The 11,783-nt window shown below is 43.2% G+C and overlaps 1 protein-coding gene across 1 annotated transcript in view; it reads right to left on the reverse strand.

The window, feature by feature from the left end:
* PDZD9 (PDZ domain containing 9) overlaps positions 1-11,521 on the reverse strand; it is a 22,655-nt gene extending 11,134 nt beyond the window's left edge. Inside the window, exons 1-4 of the mRNA XM_006871991.1 lie at positions 11,485-11,521; positions 8,768-9,013; positions 6,361-6,573; positions 5,948-5,999 (exon numbers count right to left, since the gene is read on the reverse strand). Of these exons, the coding sequence (XP_006872053.1) occupies positions 5,948-5,999; positions 6,361-6,573; positions 8,768-9,013; positions 11,485-11,521 (548 nt within the window). The remainder of the gene's footprint in view (positions 1-5,947; positions 6,000-6,360; positions 6,574-8,767; positions 9,014-11,484) is intronic.
* Positions 11,522-11,783: the final 262 nt, after the last annotated feature.

Raw genomic sequence — 11,783 nt, forward strand, 5'->3', positions numbered from 1 at the left:
TGTGTGGCAATTGCAGTGTACTCTCCAACCCAGCAGAGAGCCATGGGATGGCTTTATCAGAATAGGATAAAGAAGGTTGGAGAGTGGAGGCATGTCTGACCTCCGCCTCATAGAAACTGGCCTTGGGCTGATTTTTAATTTGATTCTCCATCCTCGTATACTCAGAGGAAGTCAGTCCACTAACTTCAATGACATTTTTATGTCCCCTGACTGTTCTGGTTGCAATCCAAATGTGTCACTGTATGAATCCGATTACTCTGGCAATAGATAACCAACACTGCCCTTTATCAAAAACACCAATTTAGTATTTATGAACACTACGGTCATTGCTGAAAAACGAATGTTATGTCTTTTTCTCCATCACTCCCGATGAGGCGATAAGTTCCAAAGGATCCATGTGGTTAGGGTCCACACCACAACTGTTGGATTCACCACTATCTCCTGGGGCAGCAGGCACTCACATAATGTGTTTTGAATGAAGATGGCCAGTAAGAGCAGTACTCTTGTAAAATGACCTGTTTTTACCTTCAAAACTATATTTGTTTCTTAAGTCTTTGGGTATCAGAGTCTTTTCTGATCAGTATCAGCATCGAAATCCACACTGGCCAAAAGGGATTCAAAGTTTAGTTAGACTAAACTAACACTGAACTAAATTAGGAATCAAGATCAACCTCTAGAGACCCCATTATGAAATGCCAAAGGAGAGAGATGGAAAGCACATGAATGAGAAACAAATGCCTAGTCTAGGAAACTAGCCCCTGAATCTCAGAACCACTAGCAGAAGTATGGAATTACAGAGACTTCGAAACCCATACGGTGAAGGGAATGTGGCTGACTTGTCAGGAAGAGATTTGGGCTCTAGACTTCTGCTGTAAAGAATTTCACTTTAGTCATTAGGCAAATGGCCAGGAGGGCCCAGGACGACTGATGTAGTTGCTAGTGCATTAAAGCGTCACTTCATCTCTCTACCTCAGAGAAGTGCGGCAAAGATGAAATTAGATAATAATATGGAAACACCTTGCACAATGCCTGGACCAAATACTAGCTCACTATCCATTTATCAAGCACAGACATAATCGATAAGGTAAGCCTTAGATTTAAAGATGAATCCAACACTGCCACAACCTCAAGGAACCCACTAATTGTAGCCTCCACCCGTGCAAAGAAGTGTCCTCCTGCCTCACTCCAGCAAGTGTCACCAGACAGACCCCAGAGGAGCAGAGAATAAGCTCCTGGAGCCAGTCTTGTGATCTGGAAAGTACAGAACTCTCCTGGTGGTTTGCTTCCCAGCATCGAGCAGTGACATGTGGGGAAATGCTCTGGATTTTAAGATCGGCCCAGCTCTCATAATTGTTGTTGTTAAGTGTTGTCGAGTCCATTCCGGCTCATAGTGACCCTATATAGGGTTTTCTGAGGAGCGGCTGGTGAGTTTGAACCTCCAACCTTGCAGTATAAACTAACCTTGAGGTCCAGTGCTTATCCTACCATGCCACACCAGGACTCTAACTTTCATAGTAGCATCATATCTCAATTTTCTTTATTCCACTCCTAAGCCTGGCTGCTAATTAGAATCACCTGAGAATCTTTTAAACCCTAAACTACTGGGCCCCACCCCAGACTGACTAAATCAGAGCCTCTCGAGAGATGGAGACCAGACGTCTTAGTTTTAAAAGCTCCCTAGGTGATTCTAACAGGTAACCAGTGTTGCAAACCAGTGGTTGAATACATGCAACTTCTGTGCCACAACAGTCTTTTATTTAAAAAGAAGCACAATTCTACAGAATCCAAACACAGCAGCCTAAGAGAAACGATTGCCAACATTTCAATTTTAAAAAGGAGAGAACAGACCCATGTTAACACGGGTGATAGGGCAGGCAATGTACAAGAGGGAGGTTGGCAGGGCAAAGACGAAGGAAGCAGAAACAAAGGGAAGAATGCAATAGATAACGAGAATAGAGGCAAATACTGTTAACCATTGGTGCATGGAGGAGACAGCAATCAATGCAACGAAATGAAATATATGATTTGCTGAATGTAAAACTGATTATCTGCTCTACAAACCTTCACTCAATTCCCAATAAAAAAATTAGGGGGAAAATGATTTCTTCCCAGGAGAGCTCTTCCTTTCTATGAATCCCCATATTGAATATCTTCTGTACACTCTTAGGAGGCAAGGTATCATGGCAGTAAAAAAAAAAAAAAAAGGAGCCCTGGTGGGGTGGTGCTGTAGGGTAAGCATTGGACTATTAACCACAAGTTAGGCGGTTCAAAACCACCAGCTACTCAACAGGACAAAGATGAGGCTGTCTACTCCCATAAAGATTTATAGCCTCATCCGAGGCCAATTGTGGAACAGACTATCAATTGCTCATATGTAAAATTGACCTTGAACATATTCCACCTGGATCTGAAAGCCATCTCAAGAACAGATTTGATGCATTAAACAGTAATGACAGAAGACCAGAAGAGCTGTGGGCTGACATCAGGAATCATCATACAGGAAGAATGTAAAAGGTCATTTAAAACACAGGGAAAAAGAAAAGACAAAAGCAGATGTCCGAAGAGACTGAAACTTGCTCTCCAGCATAGAGATGCTAAAGCAAATGGAAGAAATGAGAAAGTCAAAGAGCTGAACAGAAAGTTTCAAAGGGCATCTCAAGAAGACAAAATCAAGCATTATAATGAAATGTGCAAAAACCTGAGGTTAGAAAACCAAGAAGGAAAAACAGGCTCAGCATTTCTCAAGCTGAAAGAACTAAAGAAAAATTCATGCCTCAATTTACACTTTTTTTTTTTTTTTACTCCATGGGCAAAATATTGAATGATACAGAGAGCATCAAAAGAAGGTGGTTGATGTTCAACTATTTGAAGAAATAGCATATGATCAAGAACCAATGGTATTCTAGGAAGAAGTTCAAGCTGCACTGTAGGTATTGGAAAAACAAAACAAAACAAGGTACCAGGAACTGACAGAATGCAATCTGCAATCTTTCAACAAATTGATGCAGCACTGGAGGTGCTCACTAACTCACACAGGTGGCCCCAGATGGGGATGGTTACAGCGTCTGTTAGGATCACAGGGCAGCTGGGAGCAGAGTGGCTGGTTATGAGGGTTTCTGCTAGACTAATGCTTATCTGGCAGCTCTGAAGGTCTGTAGGTCTGGAGCTGAACTTGCTTGAATCCAGGCACCAGAGCCTCACACTGGAGTGGTTCACAACCACATGGCTCCAAACTTCTGGGGAGCAGGGTTTGTGCTAGGGGTGGCTAAGAGTGGGAGCTGGGCACACCTTTCCCGACACCTGTGTGAATCTGCTCTGCCAGGCCACCTTCTTCTGTCCCCAAAGCTGCTCACAAAAGTTCAAGATGGTCTCATCAGTCAAGTCTCCCTCTCTCACCATCCCTGCTCAGCCTCTCTTCTTAGCAAGCACTCACTCCACTTTTCTAACCTTTCCTCTGAAGTTCAAGGTTCCAGAATTTTCATCAGTGTCTGTTTCATTTGGTCTCTCATATCTTTGTTGTCTGATTTCTTTACATCAAGGTGTACTTTATACTTCAGGCTGTAAATTCTGGTCTTCATCAGTAAGTTCTTCAAATCCTCTTCCTATTATTCAGCAAGCAAGGCTGTACTCAGCATATTGCAGGTTATTAATGAGTTTTTCTCCAATCTTGTTGCCATGTTCTTCTTCATATAGTCCATCTTCTCAGACTATTTGCTCAGCACATAGAATGGATTAGCATGATGAAATGACACAACTGATGGACACCTTTCCTAATTTAAAATCATGCAATATCCCCTTGTTCTGTTTGAATGAGTGCCTCTTGGTCTATGTACAGGTTCCACATGAGCACAATTAAGTGTTCTAGAATTTCCATTCTTCCCAATGTTATATATAATTTAGGATCCACACAGTTGAATGCCTTTGCATAGTCAATAAAGCATAGGTTAACATCACTGCTTTCAGCCAAGATCCATCTGACATCAGCAATGATACCATTTGTTCCATGTTGTATTCTGGATTTGGCTTGAATTTCTGGGAGGTCCTTGATGCGACTGTTTTTGAATTATCTTCAGCAGAGTTTTAATTGCATGTGATATTAATGAGATTGTTCGATAATTTTGTATTCCATGTTTCACTTTACTTTGGAATGGGCAGTTGGCCAGGTAACTGTCTTCAAAATTTCTTGGCATAGACAAATGAGCACTTCAAGCATTACATTTATTATCTGAAACATCTCTATATTCTCTATATATTCTGTATATTCCTGGGGGCTCGTTTTTCATTAATGACTTATTGCAGTTTGGGCTTCTTCCTTCAGTACCATTGGTTCAACATGGTTCAACATCAACCAATGCTTCTTGGTACAGCAACTCTGTGCATTTCTTCTGACTTTTTTATTCGCCCTATGTTGTTTAGCATTTCCACCATATAATCCCTCAAGATTTCAATTTGAGTCTTGATTTTTTTTTTTTCCAGTTCATTCAGCTTTAGAAATGCCAATAGTGTTCTTTTAATTTAGTTTCCAAACTCCAGGTCTTTGCACACATTTCATTGTAATTCTTTACTTTGTATTCTTATGCCCCTTTGGACTCTTCTGTTAAGACTCTTACTTAATCACTTCTTTCATTTTCTTTAGCGACTCTATGTTGAAGAGCAAGTTTCAGTCTCTTCTGATATCCATTTTGGTCTTTTTTTTTTCTCCCTTCCCTGTCTTTTTAATGACCCTTTGCTTTCTTCATATATGTCTTTGATGTTCTCCCCCAACTTGTCCGGTCTTTGTTTATTAGTGTTAAATGTTTGACCTTTAGCATCAAATCTATTAGTCTCTAAAGTCAGGTGGAATATACTCAAGGTCATATTTTGGCTCTCATGAACTTCTTTTTAATTTTCCTCAGCTTCTACTTGAACCTGGTGGTGGATACTGAGCATCTCCATTGTCTCTTTCCACAGGTGTAGTCAATTTGATTCCTGCGTCTTCCATCTAGCGAGGTCTGTGTGTATAGTAGCTGCTTATGTTGTTGAAAAAAGATATTTGTAGTGAATAAATTATAGGTCTTGCAAAATTCTATGATGTGATCGCTGGCTATTTTCTATTAACAAAGCCGTATTTTCCAACTACCAAACCTTCTCAGTTGTTTCCAATTTTTGTATTCCAATCACCAGTGGCTATCAATGCAATGCATTCTGATTGTATGTTTGATCAATTTCAGATTGCATAAGTTGGTAAAAACTTTCAATTTCTTCATCTTTGGCCTTAGTGGTTGGTGTGTCAATTTGAATATAGTTGTATATTAACTGGTCTTCCTTATGTTATTATTGTTGTTAAGTGCTGTCGAGTTGGTTCCAACTCATATCGACCCTGAATAGGGTTTCCAAGGGTGGCTGGTGAATTTGAACCACCGGCCTTGCAGTTCAAACTGACCTTGTAGTCCAGCGCATTAACCTCCAGCGCCACACCAGGACTCAGGTTTTCCTTATAGGCATATGGATATCACCTCACAGTGTTGTGCTTCAGGAAAAATCTTGAAATGTTCTTTTTGACAATGAATGTAACATCATTGCTCTTCAATTTGTCATTCCCAGTATAATTGGGATTGTCCGGTTCAAAATGCCAAATACCAATCCACTTCAGTTATCTGTAAGGTGGTTTAATGCAGACTCTACCTCAGGGGATGTCAGGAGGATACAGTGAGACCATGCACCTAAATGTTGTTGTTGTTAAGTGCCGTCGAGTCGATTCCGACCCATAGCAACCCTGTATAGGGTTTCCAAGGAGCAGCTGGTGAGCCTGAACTGCTGACCTTGCAGTTCAAACGGCTTTGCCGTCTGGCACATTAACCCACAGCACCACACCAGTTAGCAATGATCAATTCTGCCTACAAAAGAAATCCTTACCCAGAGTCATGAAGTCCTGATGTAACACCGTCTCTGTGTTTATCCCACTTACCGGATGGGGGTGACCCTGGCAAGGAAATTGATCTCACTCAGCCTGTTTCCTCCTTATAAAAAGGCATAATAATAATAGTTCTGACCAAGAGGGCTATTGTGAGAATTAAATGAATTCTTACATGTAGCAGTAGGTGATTTATAGGTGATCTCAACTGGGTGGCCCATAGAAAACTTTCAACCAATGTCATTATTGTTATGTTGTTGTTAAGTGTTGTCAAGCAGGTTCCAACTCAGAGCAACCCTGTAAAAGGTTTCCAAGGAGCAGTGGGTGAGCTTGAACCGCCAACCCTGCAGTTCAAACCGACCTTGGGGTCCAGTGCATTAACCCACAGCATCACATAGATACACCAAGAACTTGGCCAAGAATCTCCCAAAGGTTGATAAGAGGAAGGCAGGGGAAACCATTGTCACCTGGCTGGAGTGTGCCATCCTTGGCTGCAGCTCCCTTCTTGATGAGATGGATGATTTGGAGGTAGGGCCCATGCTGGATGACGATCAGGCCTAATCCCAAACTGCCCACAGTGAGTTTGGTCTTCTGGGTTTTGCTCAAGGTGTGTACAGATGCTTTGACCTTGAAGTTGGCTGGTCCTTCTAATAGAAAGAGAACTTGTTTCAGTCCTTCTCCTAGAGGGTAGCATGGCAGTAGTGCACTGGGCTCTGAACCAGAATCCTGAGGCACTTACTGAACTTCCCTGTTCCTTGGTTTTTTCATCTATACAATGCAGATCATTTTAGTGTCTACCGCAGAAGGTTGTGACAAGATATAAAAGAGACAGTTAAAGGACTTTCATAGAGTGCTTGGCACATTGTAGGTGCTAAATCAGTGTACATTGTTATCTACTTGCTCAAAAAGTAGTTATTCATGCAGACAGTATGGTGAGTAAAACACACGTGTTTCTTGCCCTCGTGGATCTTACAGTTCAGTGGAGGAGACAGATATCAGTGAGTCCCAGAGATATACAAGGGTGCTTCAAAAAGTTCAAGAAAAAATGGTATGAAAAAAAATGGCATTTTCCCATAAACTTTTTGAAGCCCCCTTGTATGCTGGTGACAGACTGTGTGAACAATAAGGGGCCATGGAGAAGGCAGGACACACTTCCCTGCCTGAGGAAGTGACATTTGAATTGAGGTCAAAAGGACCAATAGGAAATACTTAGGCAAAGGAGGGGTGGGCGGAGAAGATACAGGTTCTGAAACTGTTTCCTGTCAGAGGAAAATCAAGAAGGCCAGTGGGAGAGGAGGCAGAAGGAGCAAAAGGGCTGAGGAGATAGGGAGTTAGCTCAGTGAAAATATAAAGGATTTAATCAGGCTATGATCAGATTTGTGTTTAAAAAAGGATAAACAGAAAGGATCCCCCTGGCTGCTGTGTGAGGGGTGGAAGGGACATGGAGAATGAAAGGACTTCGGCAGTCACTCAGTCAGGTCATGGTGGCGATGGCGAAAGTGGCCAGGGGATGGATTCAAAAACATTTGGGGGAAATATCCACAGGCCTTGGGAAAAAGGGGTGCATGGGGACTAGGTAGAAATAGGTTTTCTAAAGGACCAAAGCGCATAAGAAAAGACCGAGATGTGATTTAAAACAACAGAGGTATTTTTCCAAGAGGAAGTTTCTGAGACTTGTCCTCAGCAACAACACTTTTCTTAAGGACAAGTGACAAACTGCTATTTGCCAAGCCTTAGCCAAATTCATGTAACCATCGTGGTTGGGGGCGGGGGCGGGGAGGTGGCCTCTGAGCATCCCCATTGCTGGAGAAAGGGCTTCTTCTAACCCCAGCTCTGAGGCTGGCAAGCTTCATGGCCCACTCCTCAAAGCAGCTCTTGTGGCTTATCTCCAACCACCCTCTCCCTTCCCTGCAACCCCAGGTGACGTGGAGAGTTGCTAATACCACCGCTGTTGTGCTAATGGGTAACTCTCCTGTGAAGGAACAACTCATTTCCCCCAAGAGGTCACTATTTGAAGAATGGAACAATGCTTGTGCACCCTCTTTAAGTATAATCAGAATATGTAAATCAAAAATGTTGGTCTACAATTTGTTCCCTTGTCTTAAAAGATAATCTGTCTGTAAAAATAAAGTAGCATATTACACAGAAGAGATGTCTTCCGCGATTTTTTTCAGGCTTATAGGCGTGATTTGGAGTGGGTCATCCCCTGGAGCCTCTGCTCGGAGAATACATTGAAGTGGCATCTTGGGCGAAGCCTAGGGTACCAACCTCACTTTACAAATTAACTGCACTAACAAAGTGAATCTATGAAATCCAGTCTCAAGACAGCAGGACTCAGACAAAGAAGGCAGACTCAAAAGGCCCCGGGCTGTATCATTCCACATTTATGACATTTCCTATGGAAAGGGCAAGACTAAAGATGACAAATGGAGATGTACGGAGCAGGGTGGGGAAAAGGGTTGGCTGCAAAGGGGTGGAGCATGAATTTGGGGATGATAGGACTATCCCATATCGTCATTGTGGTTGTGGTTAAATTTCGGTGTATGGTGTTTGTCACAACTCAGAAGTGTGCATTTAAACAGGGGAGAGGCAATCTTACTGTTGTAAATTATACGTAATAAATAATGTTGTTGCTGTTCAATGTCCTTGAGTAGGTGCCGACTCATAGTTACTGAGAAACCCTGTATAGGGTTTCTGAGAAGCGTCTGGAGGGTTTGAACCGCCCACCTTAGCAGTTCAATGCTTCTCCTACAGCTCTAGATCAGGACTCCAAATAAATGATACCCACAGGATACCTTCCAACCCATTCTAGAGGAGAAAAAGTGAGGCTCGGGTCCCAGGGCATTTCCTCTTCCCTTCTTACTTCACAGTTACCATTTCTGCTTTTGCGGATGGCCTTCTTCATGGCCCCGAAGGACGGATGGCTCAGAAGGGCCTCCCAGGAGCCAGAGCTGAAGCTAGAGTGGTCCAACTCCCAACAGTTTGGAACCCGCGAGACGTGACCGCTGCAGGCAGACAGGCAGTGGAGATTTGTAAGCCGCCGCTCGAGCAGGACGGCAGGGGGCGCCACGGCAACGCCGCCAAATGGGGCAGCTGAGCAGTCACAGGTTTCAATGAAGCCTAGAAAAAGCCACACAGCAATGCGTCTCAGGGGTGTGAGAAGCAAGCTGTCGGTGAAAGTGAACAAAACTTTGGCAGGAACTAATAGAATGCCTGACCTGCAGTGGGTTGTGGGTTTGTTTTAAAATATTGTTTTCATGTGTTTTCGGTGAAAATTTACACAGCAACTTACGTTCCCATTTGACAATTTTGATACAAAGTGTTCAGTGACATTAGTTAACCTTTTCATGATCTGTCAACACTCTCTTTGTGATCTGGTTGTCCCATTTCTAGTGTTAGTTTCCCTGCCCCATTGTTTTCTCATCTCTGCGTAAGAGTAACTGACCTCTTCATTCATTCTTGCTGAACCACTGAAATAGGGAGAAGTGGAGGAGTCAGTTATGATTTCTTTCTGTCTTCCAAAATTACTCTTCCTCCCCCACAGGCTCACTCATATAACAAATATTTACTGGAAGCCTGCTCTGGTTTGTGCTGATGCTGGAGACACAACAGTACCTTTAGGGATTCTCTCCTCTTGTTGTTGTTGTTGTTAAGTGCCATTGAGTCGATTCCGACCCACAGCAACCCTGTTATAGGGTTTCCAAGGAGCAGTTGGTGAGCTTGAACTACCGACCTTGCAGTTCAAACGACTTTGCAGTCTGACGCATTAACGAGTATACATAATTACACACACATGTATATATATAAAAAGATAAAATGGAGTTTTTTTTAAATACACAAATGATAAAAAATGATTCTGGAAGAAACAGAGAACAACATAATGAAGAAGGTCCTGATATAGTTATGTTGATGAAAACAAGACTTAACATTCCTTCAGCAAATAGTTATCATGCAAGCGGCTAGTTAGTAGATGGCAGGCACTAGGAATGGGTTCCTGTGGTAACTTTAGAAGGGTTCCAGCTTGTTACGCTGTTACTATGGCTCTTCCCTACACAGAGGAGTCCTGGTGTGGTGCAGCCGGATAAGTGCTCAACCTCAAGGTCAGTTTGAAGGACAAGGCTGGTGGTTCAAATTCACCAGCTGCTCCGTGGAAGCACTATACAGGATTGTTATGAGTTGGAACCAACTCAATGGCACTTAACACCACCACCCTACACAGGGTCACTTATGAGTCAGAACTCACTCGATGGCACCTCAACAACAACACATTCACAATAAACCCGGGCAGATTTCTCATAGGATGAACTCTGTGTCATGAAGTCTAACACAAAGGGAAATGAAAGAAGTCAGTGCTAGCCCATCTGCTCTTAACTGAGAAGTCTCCTGGAGATTTCTTGGCTCCACAGAGCTCCTCATCCAAGTCACACCCCATTCCTGGTCAGCATTCAATGACAAGTCTTTGCAGAGATATAAAGTTCAGGCACTTTTGACCTAGCTTCAGAGCTCCCTGTGGGGGTCTACCAAAGCTTCCTATAACTGCACCCCCAACCCGAACTTCTACTCTGCTGAATTCTGCTTCCTGGTCTTCTCTGACAGGAGTTGGTCCTCAGAGTATCCCTCTAGTCAACTGCCTGGACTCAGTATCCCTCTAGTTATCTCTGGACTCAGTATGCTCTAGGGGAACCCAACCCACGACACAAACTGAGCCCTGGACACAAACTGTTAATCTCCAGACTACTCTTTTGTCTTTTTTAAACCCAGCAACTCCAGGTGCACATGCCGGTTCACATACCACACTTTTGACCTGATGGGACCCCAGAGAGCAATTCTGAAGGGTTTTTTCCTGTCAGGCTAAAGATGCTCCTTAAAGAGAAGAGTGATCACACAGGCCCCTCCGTGGGTTTCCCCAAGGTCCCATCTGGATTCAGCCTCTTCTGGACCAAGGACAGCCATCCATCATAGTATAGCACACTACACTTACCACCCTTCACAGAACAGCTATTTATGACTTCGGCCTGTCAGCATAGTTTCCTCCTGGGGGCCTTCTGTATTCTTCTGGGTCCCTAAGGATTTTCTGCCATAATGAACGGCATGGCTCATCCACTCTCGGAGAAGTCCCAGGTGCTTTGCTTAGGGTTGGATGAGAGGGTGAGGGTGGGATAGTTCTATCATTGGGGCGGAGTGTTTGTTCAGGGAGTTTGCTGGGTCAGATGGGGGAAAGAGGTTCAGAGAGAGTGACGTGACTTTCCCAGGGTCATGCCTTAAACCAGTAGCAGAGATGGAACTAGAATATAGTCCAGTATTCTTTTTACTCCACAACTGTGCCTCTCCCCAATCCCCAGGGTTTGTTTGCCTTTAATATAATCGACTGAGACATAGAGGAGGGAACTGATTTATTCTGTAGATCTCAGGAAGACTTGGGACTCTGGAATGTTGGAGGGTAAAACTGAGATGAGGGAGGGGCTAAGATTAGATTCATGGGTCCCCAGAAGGTCAGCAGTTCAAAACACCAGACGCTCCTTGGAAACCCTATACAGGGTCACTGTGAGTCAGAACCAACTTGATGGCACTTAACAACAACATCGCCACACCCGCCATCTTCCACTCCTTGGTGGTAGGAAGGGACATGACCGTTGTCTGACATGACCATTGATGTGAAGCCATTAGTTTGATGAAAATGTTTACAAACTCAATACCAATTATTCTTATTCTTTTATCTTAGACATAATATCCCTAGGTAGCACAAACAGTTTGCACTGTAAGATAAACACTGGACCTCAATCTGGGTGTCCTAGGCTGGGTTTTCTAGAGAAACAAAACCAGTGAAACATCTATATATATAAATATATAAAAATATATATATATCTTGTTGTTGTTAAGTGCCGTCGAG

This window comes from Chrysochloris asiatica, unplaced genomic scaffold (assembly GCF_000296735.1).
Source record: "Chrysochloris asiatica unplaced genomic scaffold, ChrAsi1.0 scaffold00178, whole genome shotgun sequence".
NCBI lineage: Eukaryota > Metazoa > Chordata > Mammalia > Afrosoricida > Chrysochloridae > Chrysochloris > Chrysochloris asiatica.